The following is a 19,304-nucleotide window of genomic DNA, read 5'->3' as shown; positions in this document are numbered from 1 at the left end:
CGAACAGGAGGTGGCACAATGGTAGTGTAGTGATAGCAATTTCCAGACGAAAACTTGAAGTTGGCATAGTGCATCTTGATTTGCATTGAAACTGCCTTACACCTTCTAGAACATAACTGATGCCTCAGGTCAGGTCAGTAGCCTTGCAATCGTAGGTGTGTGGGCTAATCTACTTTGTATCAGTGTTCACTAAGGAAATGGAAGCTGACAAAATATCAGTTAAAGCAGAGAGAGTAGAGGCAGTGGATAGGATAAAAATTGAAAGGTATTAAAAAATCTGGCTTTGCTTACAGTTGATAAGTCACCTGGTCCAGATGGCTTGCATCCCAGGTTGCTAAAGGAAGTGGGATGGAGATAGCGGAAGGGCTTGCTCCAATCTTCCAGTCATCCCTGGATATGGAGGAGGTGTCAGAGGATTGGAGAGTGGCAAATGTGACACCCTTATTCAAGAAAAGACAGTCCTAGCAACTGCAGGACAGTTAGTTTAACATCAGTGGTGGGCAAGGTTTTAGAAACAATAATCAGCGAAAATATCAACGGACACTTGGAGAGGTTTGAGTTACTTAAGGATAGCCTGCACGGATTTGTAAAAGGTAGATAGTGCTTGACTAATCTAATTGTATTTTTGATGAGGTAACAGAGAAGGTTGATGAAGGCAATGCAATGGATATTGTTTATAGGAATTTTAAGAAAGCAATTGATCAGGTATCACATAAAAGGATGGTTAACAAAATTGAGGCTCATGGAATAAGAGGGTCCGTGTCCAACTGGATAAAACATTGGCTAAAGGACAGAAAACAGTGAGTCGTAGTTAATAGTTGCTTTTCAGACTGAGGATGGGAGGCAGCGGTGTTTCCCAAGGGTCAATGCTGGGACCACTGCCTTTTTTGCTATATATAAATGACTTGAATCTTGGAGTACAGAGTAGAACCTCAAAATTTGCTGATGACACCAAACTTGGAGGTGCGGCAAACAGTGAGGATGATATGAACTGCCTGCAACAGGACATAGATAGGAGGATTTTAGTTACAAGGTTTGATTGGAAAAGCTGTGCTTGTTCTCCTTAGAACAAAGGAGATTGAGGGGAGATTTAATAGAAATGTACAAGATTATGGCAGGCTTAGATAAGTTAAACCAGGAAAAACTGTTCCCATTAACAAATCGTACAAGGAATAGGGAACATAGATTCAAAGTTTTGGGCAAAAGATGCAGGGGAATATGAGGAAGCAGTTTTTTACACAGCAGATGGTAATGACCTGGAATTTGCTGCCCACAAGGGTGGTGGAAGTGGGACAATCAATGACTTCAACAGGAAGTTGATGGCCACTTGAGAGAAATAGACTTGCTAGTCTACGGGGATCGAGCCGGGGAGTGGGACTGACTGCGTAGCTCCATTGGAGAGCTGGCATGGACTCGATGGACCGAATGGCCTCCTGCTGTGCTGTGAAAGACTCAATGGCTCTATGTGCATGGCAATTAATATGGGCAACATACACCCTCGATACTCCAGTATCCTGTGAGATTTGGAGTACCATTGCATATACATGATGCATCATAAATATGACTGGTCATGATCAGTAGGACTCTTGAATTTCACAGTTAACCTTTGTGCATGCAGGCTGTGTAACTGGGCCAGTGTAAGTGAGGCATTGTTATTTAAAGTACTCATACCTGAAAGCTAGCTAATCACAGCAACAGTATTATTCAATCTAAAAAGTAGTACAAACTGTTGTAGTTTACTTTAGCCACAGTTTCGTAGGCTTTCTTCAAAAAATACATTACAGCGGCTATTTCATCCTCCTCAGTTATTCCTGTGTACACTTCTGTTATGAGATGTTTACATTGAACGATTACACACTCAACATGCAAACACATACCTATACACACATTCAAACACACTCACATACGCATACTTTTATCATTGATCCACTTTACAAACATTCGAATTAGGAGCAGGAGTAGGCCACTCGGCCCCTCAAGCCTGCTCTGCCATTCAACAAGATCCTGGCTGATCTGATTGTAACCTCAACTCCACATTCCCGCCTAGTCCCGATAACCTTTCACCCCCTTATCAAGAATCTATATACTTCTGCCTTAAAAATATTCAAAGACTTTGCTTCGACGGCCTTCTGAGGAAGAGCGTTCCAAAGACTCACAACATTCTGAGAGAAAAAATCGACCCCTTATTTTTAAACAGTGAGCCCTAGTTCTAGATTCTTCCACAAGAGGAAACATCCTTTCCATATCCACCTTATCAAGACCCTTCAGGATCTTATATGTTTCAATCAATTCGCCTCTTACTCTTCTGAACTCCAGCAGATACAAGCCTAGCTTGTCCAACCTTTCCTCATATGACAATCAGCCCATTCCAGGTATTAGTTTAGTAACCCTTCTCTGAACTACCTCCAACACATTTACATCCTTCCTTAAATAAGGAGACCAATACTGCACACAGTACTTCAGATGTGATCTCACCAATGCTCTATATAACTAAAGCATAACCTCCCTACTTCTGTATTCAATTCCCCTCACAATAAATGATAACATTCTATTAGCTTTCCTAATTACATGCTGTACCTGCATACTAACGTTTTGCAATTCATGCACTAGGACACCCAGATCCCTCTGCATCTCAGAGCTCTGCAATCTCTCACCATTTAGATAATATGTTTCTTTGTTATTCTTCCTAACAAAATGGACAATTTCACACTTTGCCACATTATACTCCCATTTGCCAGATCTTTGCCTACTCACTTAACCTATCTATATCCCTTTGTAGCCTCCTTATGTCCTCTTCAAAACTTACTTTCCTACCTACCTTTATGTCATCAGCAAATTTAGCAACCATACCTTCAGTCCCTTCATCCAAGTCATTTATATAAATTGTAAAAAGTTGAGGCCCCAGCACAGATCCCTGCAGCACACTACTCGTTACATCTTGCCAACCAGAAAAAGACCCATTTATGCCTACTCTCTGTTTCCTGTTCGCTAGCCAATCTTGTGGTAATGTACTAATTTTCCCTTTAGGGCATTAGTTTGTTTGGTTTCATTTATAGCAGTGACCTGAAATTGGAATGTATGTTTCATGAGGAACAAAAGCTGGAAAAGTATGACTCACTATTTGAACAATCTGAATTATTCATTGGCTCCAGTAGGCAAAACCAGCTGACGCTGGCAGTTTAATTGGACTCACACTAGGGAGATTCAACTTTACTTGTATTTCTTTTGCTGCGGAACCCTGAAAAAACTGTCTGGGATTGATTCCTCCAACAACAAAACCAACCTTATTTACTGCTGTCTTTATATTAGTTTAGAAATCCATGGGGTAAGAAGCCTTGGGAATAAGCTGGTTAATTGAGATGGTCATTAAGATGTACTACCTGCCTGTTCCAATAGCCTCAGAAAAAAGAGACTATAGGGGAGTGCGACTAATTGGATAGATCAAAGAGCCAGCACAGCCATGATGGGCCGAAGGGCCTCCTTCTGAGCTGTGTCATTCTATGATTCTATGGGCAGGATTTTTGCCCCCAAATGGAGGCAAATACGGAGGCAGGTGGGGGCAAAAATTCACGCCATCGGCCGACAAGTTGGTTTGCCGCCACCACTCGATTCCTGCCATTTTCCCAGAGGCAGGATGGGGGTCAGCAGGGCAACCTTCCCAGAAGTGCTGGGTAGCCAATTAACGGGAATTAAAGGCCTATTTATTTTCCAGTAGGCCTGAGGCCGCCCCCCCGCCCCCCAAGGTGTCAGGGACTAGGCCAGATTCCTGGAGGCGGACTCCTGGTGGCAGACTGGGGGGGCCAGCACGCCAATCAGGCTTTGAGGCCCTCCCAGCTGCCTGGCAACAGCTGAGACCGCAGACCACCCTGTAGAGGGGTTGCCGCTCCACAGTGGTGCTCGTTCTATTTTTTAATTTGAAGGTTTAAAAGGGGGAAAAGATCCTGCCCATAACTTTTAATGACCATCTTTATTCATCAACCTATTCCCAAGACTTCTTACACCATGGTAAGATGGAGGCATCCTCTCTGTTACCTGAAAAGGCAGGCTGCTGCTCCTTCAATGCTGGAAGGCTTCCTATTGGTCCTGCAGCTTCAAGAGCCTGCCTGCAGTCCTTAATTGGTCACCAGGCCCGTCCTCTGGCCACTAGTTGGCCAATTCGGGGAAAATCACTGCCAGATGACTGTTTCCCACACAGTGCGGGTTTGTGACCCCCATTTGACCCCAAAGTCAGGAACCTGACCCAAAACCCAAAATCCAAAATCCTGCCCTATGATTCTAATTTTAAAATCCCATGGCATAATTCAAAGCTCTCCAAATGTACTGGCCAAAATTCCTCTCTCAGCCAAAAACACTTTAACCAGTCTTTCATCTCATTTGCTTTGTGTGAGATCTTGCTCTGACTTGTGTAACATAGTTTCTGCATTTTCTCACATATCTGTGCTTGCCCTTCCAAAAATAATTCATCGGATGTCGTGGTATGTCCTGAGAATGTGATAAGGCCCTATGTCAATTCAAGTTATTTCTTTCTCCTAAGGAAATTGGAAAATATGGGGATGGGGAAGGGAAGGTATTGTTCCCGGGATGTGGGACATATTGGTAAGGTCACATTTTTTACCCATCCCTAGTTAACCTTGAGAAGGCAGTCCCTGACCTTGAGAATTTGGTCCCATGATGATGTTAGGTAGGGAATTCCAGGGTGTTGACCTAGTAATGATAAAAGAGCAGCAATATGTGTCAAATGTCAGAATGGTTTGTTAGTTGAAGGGGAACTTGGTGTTCTCACAACACTGCTGGTCATAGAGTTATTGGCTGGAATTTGACGTTGAGCGGGAAGCCCCACCCACCAGCTGAATAGTCGGGGGCAAGCCCGCCTCTGCCGGGACTGGGGAGCCATGCCAGGATTCTTCGCTCCCCAAGCCCTTAATTGGCCTTGGGCGGGGCTTCCACCTCTTTGAGGCAGGAAGCCCTGTCTAATGGAGCTGCCGGCCAATCAGCAGTCCAGGAGTCCAAGAGCAGTGGCTACTTCTGGGACTACACCCAGCCAACGAAGCAAGAGGAAGGATGGCCCCGGAACTACGGTAAATTTTTGGGGCCTCGCTGAGGGCAATTGGCCGGGCCTCGGCAAGACAAGGGAGTTTTTTAGGCATGGGGTGGGGGGGACGTGTGGTGGGGGAGTTTGGGGCTTCGGGGGCGGCCCTCCCTGGGGCACAGGGTGCCCGATCAGGAAGGCCCACCCCAGCCTCAAAGAAGGCGCTTGGTTTTACCTGGCGGTGTTCTTGGGGCCTTTGCCATCCGGCCACCAATGGTAAAATACCAGTGGCAGTGGGAGGAGGCCCTTAAGTGGCAATTAATTAGCCACTTAAGGGTCTTGATTGGCCTGGGGCAGGCGGGCCATTTCTCGCCGCCAGCCCCACGGAAAATTGCAGCAGGGTGGGAAAGCATCGTGAATGCCCCACCCCTCCTCCCCACTACCCACCGGCCTCCAATTCAATTTTACGGCCATCCTCACCATGAGCCTGCTCATTGGGGGAACCGTAAAATTCCGGCCATAGAATCACTTACGACACAGAAGGAGGCCATTTGGCCCATTGAGTCCATATAGGCTCTCCATAAAGCTATGCGTCAGTCCGACTCCACGGCTCAATCCCCGTAGCCCCCTGCAAGTCTTATTCTCTCAGGTGGCCATCCAAATTCCTCTTGAAGTCATTGATCGTCTCAGCTTCCACCACCCTTGGTCTTGTCCTTCTCGGTGGCAAATGCCAAAAAGGAGGGTACGGCTTCTGTAATAACCTTGATGAGTTGCTGCATTCTGTAGATTGTACATACTGCAGCCACAGTGTGCTGGATGGGTTGGCTATTGAATCCAATAGCAGGGCTAGCATAAGGTTGGCATGGTCCACCTTGGTATTGTGGAGCTTGTTTGATTAGTTTGTGAGTAGTTTCCATAGTTACCCCCTTTTCTGTGTCTCTCCAAAGGCATCAGCATTAGTAGTCGTCGGGGATGGTGGTGCATGATGTTACACCATTTAATGGATAGGGCAGAGGGAGGTCCTAACCAATTTCAGCCTGAGGGCAGCCATGCAGTTCAAATTGTCTCTGATGATTTACGGCCTGATCCCCCTTGCCGTCTTTACTGGGTCCTTTTTCTTAAGGTAGACATGGCGCCCACCTGACTCAAGGAGGAGCCTCATTAATGAATGTAAATAGGAATCCTATGATGTCTTTAGCACTCCGATAGCATTTTTACCACTGCTGCAGCTGCTGTACTCCAGGAATCCTGACCTGCAGGTCGAAGAGCTCCCTTTGTTAGTGCTGCTCCTGGAACCCACAAGGAAAATCTAGGCCATTTTTAAAAATTCATTCGTGGGATGTGGGCATTGCTGGCGAGGCCAGCATTTATTGCCCATCCCTAATTGCCCTTGAGAAGGTGGTGGTGATCTGCCTTCTTGAATCGCTGCAGTCCTTGGGGTATAGATACACCCACAGTGCTGTTAGGAAGGGATTTCCAAGATTTTGACCCAGCAACAATGAAGTAATGGCGATATAGTTCCAAGTCAGATGGTGTGTGGCTTGGAGGGGAACTTGCAGGTGGTGATGTTCCCATGTAACTGCTGTCTGGGTGGGAGACATCACAGGTTTGGAAGGTGCTGTCGAAAGAGCCTTGGTGCGTTGCTGCAGTGCATCATGTAGATGGTACACACTGCTGCCACTGTGCATTGGTGGTGGAGGGAGTGAATATTTGTGGATGGGGTGCCAATCAAGTGGGTTGCTTTGTCCTGGATGCTGTTGAACATCTTGAGTGTTGTTGGAGCTGCACCCATCCAGTAAGTGGAGAGTATTCCATCACACTCCTGACTTGTGCCTTGTAGATGGTGGACAGGCTGTCCTGGGGCCCCGACCTTGGATACTCTGCCAAAGTCTCCCCTGTCATGCCTCTCCCACTCACCACAACTTATCTGAGCATCTCCAGGCTACCCACTTTTCACATACTGCCAGCCTCCTCTTCCACTTGTTTAGGGTAGACAGCTGTCTGGTGGAGTGTAAATTGCAACCAGGTGTTAAAATAGCCTCAGCCTCAAAATGATTATGTCAGAAAAGGAGGCATTTGCCGTTTGCCTCACTCCTCGCCCACTTGAAACACACTCAGTTAAAATCCCCCTCCCCTCTCTGATGAGTATGGATGTGCCTAATCTTCTAATTTCACCTTTTCTACAGTTCATGGAAACATTTTGCTAAATATGCAACCAATTAGAAAACTAAAGCAGTGTAAGTAAGTATATCCAGGAGTTGTCAGAGCAAAACAGAGTGAATGGCATCAGAGGTCGACATATAACACTTCAAGAACAAATGGATTAATTGAAACAAGATCTTTTATTTCCCCTTTTAGATTAAGAACAATAGGAAAAGCAGCAAATTAAATATCATTGACGATTCACCTAGATCCAAAGTGTCAGAGGAGGATTTAATAACATTGCCGGGAGCAGTACAACAGTCCTTGCCACCTTTAAGGAAACCAAATGGAACGTTCCTACAAAATGGATTTAATGATGGTATGGAGTGAGCTCATTAACATAGTGAATAGAAAGTATCATACATGAAGCAGTGCATCTGCTTGTTCATACATCATTGAGATAGACAGAACCTCCAGGTCATCCCAGCCTTGCCTTCAAGTACAAATGTGGATGTTACATGAGTTGCATTGTGGGATAGCTAATTCAACTCCATCATGCCAAGGGGGTAGCAGCCTGAAACTAATGTAAGTTACAACTTCACAAGAACAACACATTGCATTTATATTATGCCTTTAATGTAGTAAAACATCCCAAGGAACTTCACAGCAGCATTGTCAAGCAAAAGTTAACACTGAGCCGCATAAGGAAAAATTAGTACAGGTGACCAAAAGGTTGGTCAAAGAAATAGGTTTCATGGAGCATCTTAAAGGAGGAGAGAGAGGTGGAGAGTTTTAGGGAGCGAATCCCACAGCTTAGGGCCCAGGCAACTGTTGGCACGACCACCAATGGGGGAAGCGATGAAAATCAGGAATGCGCAAGAGGCCATAATTGAAGTAGTATAGAGGGTTGTAGGGCTGGACAAGGTCACAGAGAGATGGAGGGGGAGGCCATGGAGGAATTTGAAAACAAGGATGAGAATTTTAAATTCCTCTGCTCTTCTTCGAATAGCAACCTTGTATGTTCTTCCTTGATTGAATGTCTCATCCAAAAGTCAGCATCTCCAACAGCACAGGACTTCTTCAGTACTACACTGTAGTGTCAGCCTAGATTATGTGAATAATTTTCTGGAGTGGGGCTTGAATCCACAACCTTCTTAGTCAGAGGTAAGAGTGCTATCAACTAAGCCAAGGTTGACATTAATAGTTGTATTAATAAGTAGATTTAAACAGGTTAGGTTACATGAAGGGTCCATTGGCTACTCTGGTTACCTCTGAAGCTTGGGAATGGAATTGAGCATGCAGTCGTATATACATGTGGCACATTGGTCCTGCTGTTTCTCTCAGGAAATCGGCTAGTCTACTAGTCCAGATGCTGAGTGAGTTTGTGCACTCATTTAAAATTCTTGCTCATGCTGATGTGTTGAAGTAGCACCCAATCTGTGACCTGACTGTGAGAATGGGCACATTGCCCACAACGGTTGCTGTAGTTGTATCAGGGAGGGAGCTGGGCAGTCAGAAAGATGGATCTATGATTTCGATAGCCTGGGATGGACCAGGTCACAAAGGGCAAAGTAAGCAGGAGATAAAGGAGAAGAGGAATGGGAGCCAAGGATTTAATGAGAAACCTGGAGCTAGAATCTTTTGAATAGGTACTGGGATTGGGGGCAGAGATATGGAGAGAAGCCAAGTTGGGCACAGCTGAAAAATTAACAAAGCAGCATTGGTAGGGGGGGATGGAAAAAATGATCTTTCATGAGTGAATAAAGAGAACCCCTCCCAAATTAGTAGTAGTGAGTCATATCAATCAAAGGGATTAACAGAATGGGTGCATGAATACTGTTGGATATGAGATTTCTAGAAAGTGACACAAATAATTGGAAAGGTCTGTTATTGGCCAATCAGACTGCTGAAAAGGGACACATTTTTTGTTGTTGTTTTGGATTGGTGTGCGTCATTTGTGCTGCAACCATAATGTAACAAGAGATGAATAGTAACAACTATGAGGAACAACTGTGAGGTTTAAACCTATTCAAATTTTTGCAGACCCAGATCAATGTTTACTTAATACATCACTTCCATCTTTTTATAGTTCATTTTACCTGGCAGGTTGATGAATAAGTAAGTATATGGGTCAGGATTATTGGCTGGGATTTTACCGGCCCTGGGACTATGAGCTGGACTGGTAAAATTCCAGGAAGCCGCGTCAGGACGCCTCCTGGAGACAGTTGTGCTGCTGGGGACAGTGGCAGTGGCTCGGCTGCCGCTGACCGAGGGCAGGCAGCCAATTTGAATAATTAAAGGCCCAATTTAGGGCCATTTTCCTGGGCCGCTAACATGAAAGCTGCCGAACAGAGAGGCTTCCTGGGGAGGGATGCGATTGGAGCCACAGGCGACTCTCGTAGCCCCAATACTGCCACTGGAGGGGTTTCCCCTCCTATCGCCGGGCCTGCCTGCTTGGCCACAGCCAAAAAACCTCTCTGCTACCCATGACATTCAATGGCATTACCATCGCTGAATCCCCCACTATCAACATGCTAGGGGATACCATTGACCAGAAACTGAACTGGAGTAGCCATATAAATACCGTGGCTACAAGAACAGGTCAGAGGCTAGGAATCCTGCGGCGAGTAACTCACCTCCTGACTCCCCAAAGCCTGTCCACCAGCTACAAGGCACAAGTCAGGAGCGTGATGGAATACTCTCCACTTGCTTGGATGGGTGCAGCTCCAACAACACTCAAGAAGCTCGACACCATCCAGAACAAAGCAGCCCGCTTGACTGGAACACCATCCACAAACATTCACTCCCTCCACCACCGATGCACAGTGGCAGCAGTGTGTACCATCTACAAGATGCACTGCAGCAACGCACCAAGGCTCCTTCGACAGCACCTTCCAAACCCGCGACCTCTACCACCTTGAAGGACAAGAGCAGCAGATGCATGGGAACAGCACCACCTGCAAGTTCCCATCCAAGTCACACACCATCCTGACTTGGAACTATATCGCCGTTCCTTCACTGTCGCTGGGTCAAGATCCTGGGACTCCCTTCCTAACAGCACTGTGGGTGTACCTACCTCACATGGACTGCAGCGGTTCAAGAAGGCAGCTCACTACCACCTTCTCAAGGGCAATTAGTGATGGGAAATAAATGCTGGCCTGGCCAGCGACGTCCACATCCCATGAATGAATAAAAAAAAATGCAAGTCCGCCACAAAATGGAGGTGCCCTCATGTTTGCTTTGCTGATTCAGCAGCAGACACCTCTCTCTTGGTGGCACTGCTGAGGCTGCAGGGCTGGCAGCCCTCTGATTGGGCCTAGAAGGCCCTTTCTTAATTGAGCACGTGCCCCGCCTGCCGACTCTTGATTGCCTCTTTCTGGCAATATTCCGGGGGTTGTCCAACCTTCCACCCGAGCATGCTGGCAACCCGAAAACTCTTTGGCTCAGGACAAGCCCCTATTCTGGGAAGGTCCTGCCCTTTAAATCACTGCCAAAACAATTGGCTGCTGAAGTCTGGTATCATTATTTATCTCAGCAGAACAGAGGAATAGGAGTAGGCCTTTCAGCCCCTCAAGCTTGTTCAGCCCTTCAATTTGATCATGACATGCTTCAGCTCCATTTACTCTTCTTTGCGCCATAATCCTTTATAAACCTACCTAACAAAGAGCTATTGATTTCCATCTTCAATGTTCCAATTAAACGCCAGCATCAATTGCCTTTTTGAGGAGGGAATTCCAGATTTTTCCCTACCCTTTGTGAAAAAAACCGCTGCCTGATTTCAGTCCTGAGTGGCCTAGCTCTAACTTTAAGATCAATACACTTATTCTGGATTCCACCACCAAGGGAATTACTTTCTCTGTATCTACCTTATTGAATCCTTTTATCATTTGAGCACCCTGATTAAATGACCCCTCAACCCTCTATACTCAAGAGAAAACAAGCCAAGTTTGTACAATCTGCCTTCATAATTTAACCCTTTAAACCCCAGCATCTGGTGAATCTGCACTGCATCTACTCCAAGGCCAGTATGTATCCTTCCAAAGGTGTGACACCTAGAACTGAACTCAGTACTTCAAATGGTTTGACCAAGGTCAAACTGGAACATAACTGGAACATAACTTTCTCTCCTTTGTAATCCAGCCCCCAAGCAGGTATTCATTTACTCTTATATTGTATATTCTTAAACATACAAGGTGCTTTTCCCCCCTTCAATTTGATGTCTTTCATTTTCAGCAGAAACTGCACATTGTAGTGTCACAATTGTATTCAATGGTTATGATATGCAGTGTAGAATGTTTACACAAGGGGTTCTGCATTAAAACTGTTCCACAAATAAGTTAGTACACAGTTGTTACGAATAGTTCCAGATCATCCACAATGCCAGGTAGAAAGTTGAAAACCTACTCCAGTGACTCTTTAGCTGCTACAGCCGGCGGAAGGGTTGTTATATCATGAAATTTTGTTTGACATCTTTCAGGGCCTTCATACGAGTCATTCCCTCAAGAGACTAATTAGGTGAGGTAGAGTCCATGAAAGACAGAGGAGCAGATTTAATGGGCTGAATGGCCTTTTCCAAGCTGGTCCTTGATTTGTATTTTCTATTGTTACGATCAGATGAGGAGGGGTCGAAAGGCTCCCCTCTTATCCCTCTCCTTAATTGACCATGACAGAGTTTATTTCTTTTAAACAGTGGATGTGCTTACCAATTCAGTGAGTGTTTAACCCTTTATGCGCTATGATCATAAAAGAACCAATCAGGCAGGATTCCTTGAGTTTAAACAAGAGAGGTTAGTTTATTGAACTTAAAAATCAAAACCCAATCTAAGTAAAAATAATAAACTATGCTCCAACTTCCGTGCACACGCACACGCACATGAAAATCACATACATACAAATAGGTTACAGAGTGACGAAGAATAGTTTGGTTGGATTAGAGTCCAGAACAAATAAAATAATATACAGTCTGTGGAGTCTGGTAATTCAGTTATCTTCCGGCTGAACTCGTGATGCTGATGTTTCTGGCTGGTAGAGGTGGCCACTTGATTCAAGGTTTTCTCCTTGGGGTCACTGTCTGCAACAAACTTGGATGTTTTTCAGGCCGCAGACAGGGTTTGAACTTACAGCATTGCCTGGAGAGACAGAGACAGACAGACAGACTACTTGGGTCCTACACTGGTTAAACCTCAAAAGCTTGTCTGATGTGTTCAAACGAAATTCCAAGTTTTCACCAGTCAGTATTCACCAAAGAGAAGGACTTTGTGGATGATGAGCCTAGGGAAGGGAGTGCAGATAGTCTCAGTCATCTCATTATCAAAAAGGAGGAGGTGTTGGGTGTCTTGCAAAGCATTAAGGTCGATAAGTCCCCAGGGCCTGATGGGATCTACCCTAGAATACTGAGGGAGGCAAGGGAGGAAATTGCTGGGGCCTTGACAGAAATCTTTGCATCCTCATTGGCTACAGGTGAGGTCCCGGAGGACTGGAGAATAGCCAATGTTGTTCCTTTGTTTAAGAAGGGTGGCAAGGATAATCCAGGAAATTATAGGCCGGTGAGCCTTACGTCAGTGGTAGGGAAACTATTAGAGAGGATTATTCGGGACAGGATTTACTCCCATTTGGAAACAAACAAACTTATTAGCGAGAGTCAGCATGGTTTTGTGAAGTGGAGGTCGTGTCTTACTAATTTGATTGAGTTTTTTGAGGAAGTGACGAAGATGATTGATGAAGGAAGGGCAGTGGATGTTATCTATATGGACTTTAGTAAAGCCTTTGACAAGGTCCCGCATGGCAGACTGGTACAAAAGGTGAAGTCACACGATATCAGAGGTGAGCTGGCAAGATGGATACAGAACTGGCTCGGTCATAGAAGACAGAGGGTATCAGTGGATGGGTGTTTTTCTGAATGGAGGGATGTGACTAGTGGTGTTCCGCAGGGATCAGTGCTGGGACCTTTGCTGTTTGTAGTATATATAAATGATTTGGAGGAAAATGTAGCTGGTCTGATTAGTAAGTTTGTGGACGACACGAAGGTTGGTGGAGTTGCGGATAGTGATGAGGATTGTCAGAGGATACAGCAGGATATAGATCGGTTGGAGATTTGGGTGGAGAAATGGCAGATGGAGCTTAATCCGGACAAATGTGAGGTAATGCATTTTGGAAGGTCTAATGCAGGTGGGAGGTATACAGTAAATGGCAGAACCCTTAGGAGTACTGACAGGCAGAGAGATCTGGGCGTACAGGTCCACAGGTCACTGAAAGTGGCAACGCAGGTGGATAAGGTAGTCAAGAAGGCATACAGCATGCTTGCCTTCATCGGCCGGGGCATAGAGTATAAAAATTGGCAAGTCATGTTGCAGCTGTACAGAACCTTAGTTAGGCCACACTTAGAATATTGCGTGCAATTCTGGTCGCCACACTACCAGAAGGACGTGGAGACTTTGTAGAGGGTACAGAGGACGTTTACCAGGATGTTGCCTGATCTGGAGGGCATTAGCTATGAGGAGAGGTTGGAAAAACTCAGATTGTTTTCACTGGAACGACGGAGGTGGAGGGGCGACATGATAGAGGTTTACAAAGTTATGAGCGGCATGGACAGAGTGGATAGTCAGAAGCTTTTTCCCAGGGTGGAAGAGTCAGTTACTAGGGGACATAGGTTTAAGGTGCAAGGGGCAAAGTTTAGAAGGTATGTGCGAGGCGAGTTTTTTATACAGAGGGTGGTGAGTGCCTGGAACTTGCTGCCAGGGGAGGTGGTGAAAGCAGATACGATAGCGACGTTTAAGAGACATTTTGACAAATACATGAATAGGAAGAGAATAGAGGGATATGGGCCCCGGAAGTGCAGAAGGTGTTAGTTTAGGCAGGCATCAAGATCGGCGCAGGCTTGGAGGGCCGAATGGCCTGGTCCTGTGCTGTACTGTTCTTTGTTCTTTTGTTCTTTTCACACAGATGGAGAGACTGTCACAAGATTGTCCCAGTGTATTCTCTTTTGCACTTTGATGAGATCCATGTCTAAGAATTCCAATCTCTCTCAGGTCTTATTGTTTCAATGTTTACCCCCTTGAGGTTTGTCTCCATTAGTGTTATTGTTCCAAGATGACTTTGAATGTCTTGCTAATGACGGCGATACCAGCTAGCTCATTCAAACTGCTCAAGCCATTGTTCTGTATGAGAGCTATTCAGATTTGCATCTTCCCCTTGGTACCTTGGAATGTGAGGTATTTCAATGCAAATTGCGGTGGCCATTTTGGCTGCTTTCTTTTCAAAGGATGAATTTAGCTCTCTTTTTTAAAAATTTAGTTTATGTTTCCAAATAATGAATTAAAAATCATCATTCAGCAAAGCATGTTCATGACATTATGTATTTTATTTATTCCATGAGTGATTAATACTTCAAAAAAGATCCTGTTCCCATCAAGGTGTTAGCCCTGAGGGCTGAGGAATGAACAAAATGTTGTACCCAATATCTCCATAAGTACTTCCAGAATGTAGAATAAACTTCCCTTTCTACTGCACCCTCTGGCACCCTCCGCCTTAACATCATCCCTTAACCTGAGGAAAACACCAGCTACTACACTGTGTGCTGCTAACATTTCCTGTACCATCTATGATAGCAGCTTTTCTGAATGGACTTGCCTAATTAGTGCCAAATTTTAACCAGCTTTGTAGTATGGGCTTGCGTTGGGAAGACACTGTCCAAAGCCTTTGCCTTTAAGGCCTTTATAACTGAAGAAAGAGGAAAGTTAATTCCTTAAACACAGAATGGATTTGAATGCACATTCCAGGCACAAAAGTGTAACATTCTATTGCACTTTGTCCTAGAATCTTACTGCAAAATTTCAAATAGAGTCTAGATTTGGACTGTTTTGTATCAGAATAGAGCAAGTTTTGTTTATTTGATAAGCATTAGAATTTAACCAATGTGGCCTATTTTGTATAGGCCAGTGGGCAAATTTCTCCAAAGCAATTTCAAGTACCTCCCCCCCGCCACCCCATTTCCCAAGAAAAGTGACGCCACTAATAAATACCTGGTGACCTGCCCAAGCTAAAGTGAATATCTGTGAGCAACCTATTATATAAACATTGCAATATTAGAATCGACAAAACATTCAATATCCTGCAGTGCCTGATGGTTACCCAGGAGATTGAAATGTGGTCAGTCAGTTGCAGACACCCTCCCTCATGATCTTACACAACCTGAGCCTTTGTGAATTTATATAGCTGTAATTCAACCTCAGTTCCCATTTCAAAAACATGCTGGTGTGCACAACGAGAATGAGGTTTGAGGGGGTGAGACACTGTCACTCGCTGTCCTTGAATAAGTTGACCTCTAATTGTTCTTAATTCTAGTATTTTGTTTTTCCCTGCAGATTTAGCACTTACTGCAAGTAGCTTGCTGAAAAAGAATGGACCAATACAAGAAATCAGGGAGAGACCAAGGTCCGTTGACATTCTGCAAGAACTTTTAGTTCAGGGCATCTTAAACCAGGCCCACAATGAAGAATGGCAAGAGGTTCACAGTCCTTTGGTACGTGCTAACTTCCATCTTCTGCACATTGGAACATGAAAATCAAACTTGGTTGTCGCATCAGCTTTAAATCAAAAATTAATACAGTGATTTGTTGTAAGTGAGTTGTTGTTATGAGTTACAGCGAAACAGCTGGAAATGAGCAATCTTGCACATGTAGAGTTGTTCAAAACTTGTGATCATGACTTATTTAATTTTGTGGCTCGGAGGTTTGTTTTCACATTAAAGAAGTCTAACTGGAGCAATTCATGTTGTAGCTTTCCATCTCCCACCAGATCACTCACAGATGTCCCTGACACATTGGGCTTATAATACCACATCCTTTCTGTCCACTCTCTTGCTGGGCCACTGAATGTTATATTCATTTCTATCCTCTGGATTTAGCCGCGTTACTGATATTTCCATTGCATTGTACTTCCCTACTGTCACACAGCCACCAGTTCCACCATCTCATCTTTAGTGCTTCAAGCATTCACATATACACATCTTATGATAGATTTGCCTCCTACAAAATACTTGCATGTCTGCAAGTGCCTGCTTATTCCTAGAGTGGTGGCCTGAAACACACTGGTTTGCAGGCTGTTATTTTGCCTCCAGCTGGGGTACTGCTCCAGCACTGAAACACTTGTCCAGGCGTCTTCTCTGAAAGCCGAATTGCCAAAGGAAGTGTTTTGGTTGCTCTATGCCAGGATTTTCACATTAATTTTACTGTGAAAATTCTGGCATAATATGCATTGAAACTGTTCTAAATTAGGATCTGCTCCATGATTTTAATATAGTATTTTTGAACTGTTTACTTCATGAGTTTTTTTAAGCATGTTGATTTCTCTTGAATGCTTTAACAACTCTTCAAAATTCATTTTCAATGCCATTTTTTGTTTATTATCGTATTAGTTTGATGTGAAGTCAACTGAAGGAATCTTAAAAAAGCCTCCATCAAGACTTGATAAGCTAAGGAATGAAACAGTTAAACAAAAGAGTGTGACAATAGAAGAGATTGAAAATAAAATGATAGCAGCAGAGGAAAGGAGGAAGGTATTGTATAGTACCACCTTGTTGAATGCTACCACCCTATTGTATAGTATCATCCTACTGTATGCTACCACCGGATTGTATGCTACTATCTTACATGAGCCTAATTAGTTTTGCACATCAAATTGTATTTTAAAAAAATGACCATTTGGTATTCTAATTTTTCAGAGGTTGGGTGCAAGCCATCCTACTGCTAAATTGATGCGCTTTGTGCCTGTTTTATGCTTGAAAAACCAGCACAACACACACCATTTCTACCCACAGAACTGTTTATTTTCATGTGAAATATTTGTCCAACTTTCCCGTCCTGTGCCAGCACTGAGAACTCACAAATAAGATAAATTGGGTATGAGACAAACCACCTTGTACTCTTTCCAAATAATGTGCCTCAATTACCTTTGGAGAAACATTGTGTTCCACTACATCAGTATTGCACTTCCATTTGCCACAACATCCACCCCTGTGGGCTGCCTAAATGAAGATGCCAAATTAGTGACAAACAGTGGCTCATTTTATGTTGTCCCCTCATACTCACTAGGACCCCAATTCATTGGCACCCATCCAACTGGCAGAGAAAATAAATGTTTATTTAATGAGTCCAGGTTGGTTTGAAACCCAGATTCTAGAGATGAAAGAACAACATGCAAGACCACCAATTATTTAGACTTCACTAAACATCCTTCATCTTTCCCGCTCCTTCTTTGAACTATGGAAAAAGCCATTACATGATTTGTGAAATGGGTACAGATATCCAAGGATCACACGGAATGGCCCTGGGTTTTCCCGATCTCCTGCCATGACTTTGGCAGAAGAACGGTGGAGCTCTCAGACAAACAGCATTAAGGTTTCTCCTGCCAGGGAAACCCCCCCCCCCCCCCCCCCCCATGAATCATAGAATAGTACAGCATAGAAGGAGACCATGTTTATTTCCATTTGAAATATTTGTCCAACTTTCCCACCCTGTGCCAGCACTGAGAACTCACAAATGAGATAAATTGGATATGAGACAAACAAATAGACTATCGAGTCTATTGCCATGGGAAGTTCGGTCGAATATTTCCTACTATTAATCAGTACTGAGGCAGAATTTTCCACTTTCGTTTTCAAAAGCAGTAACAAAGTTATACTTTCTAAAATGTAGATATTATGTGGGTAATTTCACAAAAATCTTGCTTCCAGTGGAGAGCTTCCCCTGCACACCTCAATGATTTTTCCAGAAATTCATGAGGAATTTGCACATGCACTTGAGATATGTGCTCCCAGCAGGCCAAGGTCTGCCCCCTGAGCGTCATTTTGTAAAATGATCCCTTATGTGAGTTGGTCATTACCGGATGTCAGATGCAATTTGGGGATGCATCAAAACCATTGCTTGGACTAGGAAATAGAGAACTATTGAAAATAAGTAGGTCAGAGGGAGCTAAAGGTTTCCTTTTGTTTTTAAAAAAAGAACTTGCATTTATATAGTGACGTAAATGTGCTCAGCATGCCCCGAAGTACTTCACAACCAGTGCGTTTTTAATCTGGTTTTGGTGGTCAGCTGAAGGAGTCCAAGTATAATTAGGAATTGTTAGATAAAAAAGTGATCTTTATTCTTAGATGAAAGAAGTCAAGTTAAAGGAAAGACTGAATACGTTTAATTCTTCGCCATTGATAATCCTCCAAGATGAACCTACTAGGATGCCTCCACTACCTGACCATGCAAAATTGGAGGAAGTTGTTGAGAAAATAAACATCAAACAGAAAGAACTCCAGCAAGAGCAGCAGGAGATGGCAAAGGAGAAAGATGAAAGCAACGACTTGCTGGACAAGACTGGATTAAACCAACATGAGAGAAAGGTTAATGCAGAAGACTGTTGTGAGGTTGTGGAATTAGATGATGGCCATTATTTGACAACTAAAGCAGCTGAAGAAGCAATTGTGAACAAAATGTAAATCAATACTGCAAATCATGCATCAATTGTGAAATGACTTGCTTGAAATATCTTAAGGAAAATTTTCCTCTTAACACCCGTGTTGCATTGTCTTAAACCAAGAATTGCCAAAGTCTACGAAGCCATTGTGAAGAGAATTATTCTGTGTCAATAAAGGTTGTCCGTGATGATTTTGCTTCTTTCAGAAACTCCTGCTTTTAAAAAAATGTATGTTTTGCTGGTATAAATATAATAAAGGTCGATAAAAGCCTAAAATAATCAGATGGGAGGTGGAAATGTTCCAACACATTGCTACATAGAGCAGTGGAGCATGAGTTTGCAGCCATGATTCACCACATGCTGAGTTCTATGACATCAGAAGTGCCAGATAGAGGATAGAAAAGTGAACCAAAAGTGGAAAAAGGTGGTTGAGGAGACTTTGAAGGATGAGTCAACCTGCACTGTTTCCATGTATCTCTGAGGTCTAGTATCAGGGTAAGGCCTGGGAACAGATTATTTTCCATTTCTAATTCAGAGATGGTGTGTAGTCTAAGAGGACCCAAGCAAGAGAAAGGAAATAGAAACATAGAAAGAGAAATAGACCATTCAGCCCCTTGCGCCTACTCCAACATTGATTTAGATCACGGCTGATCTGTCCCTCAACTCAATT

General features: G+C 43.9%; 1 protein-coding gene across 3 annotated transcripts in view; it reads left to right on the top strand.

The window, feature by feature from the left end:
* The window catches only part of stmnd1 (stathmin domain containing 1), a 58,107-nt gene extending 39,209 nt beyond the window's left edge, over positions 1-18,898 (top strand). The window contains exons 2-5 of one of the 3 annotated variants that reach the window (XM_068050204.1): positions 7,388-7,550; positions 15,535-15,692; positions 16,587-16,727; positions 18,321-18,896. In XM_068050204.1, coding sequence (XP_067906305.1) covers positions 7,388-7,550; positions 15,535-15,692; positions 16,587-16,727; positions 18,321-18,656 — 798 coding nt within the window. In that variant the 3' untranslated portion in view covers positions 18,657-18,896. Of the gene's footprint in view, positions 1-7,387; positions 7,551-15,534; positions 15,693-16,586; positions 16,728-18,320 lie in introns of all 3 variants that reach the window. The other 2 variants (XM_068050212.1, XM_068050220.1) reach the window with 2 other exon arrangements.
* The last annotated feature ends 406 nt before the right edge of the window (positions 18,899-19,304 follow it).

Source organism: Heterodontus francisci, chromosome 2 (assembly GCF_036365525.1).
Source record: "Heterodontus francisci isolate sHetFra1 chromosome 2, sHetFra1.hap1, whole genome shotgun sequence".
Lineage (NCBI taxonomy): Eukaryota > Metazoa > Chordata > Chondrichthyes > Heterodontiformes > Heterodontidae > Heterodontus > Heterodontus francisci.
This window is presented reverse-complemented; position numbering and strand designations above follow the sequence as displayed.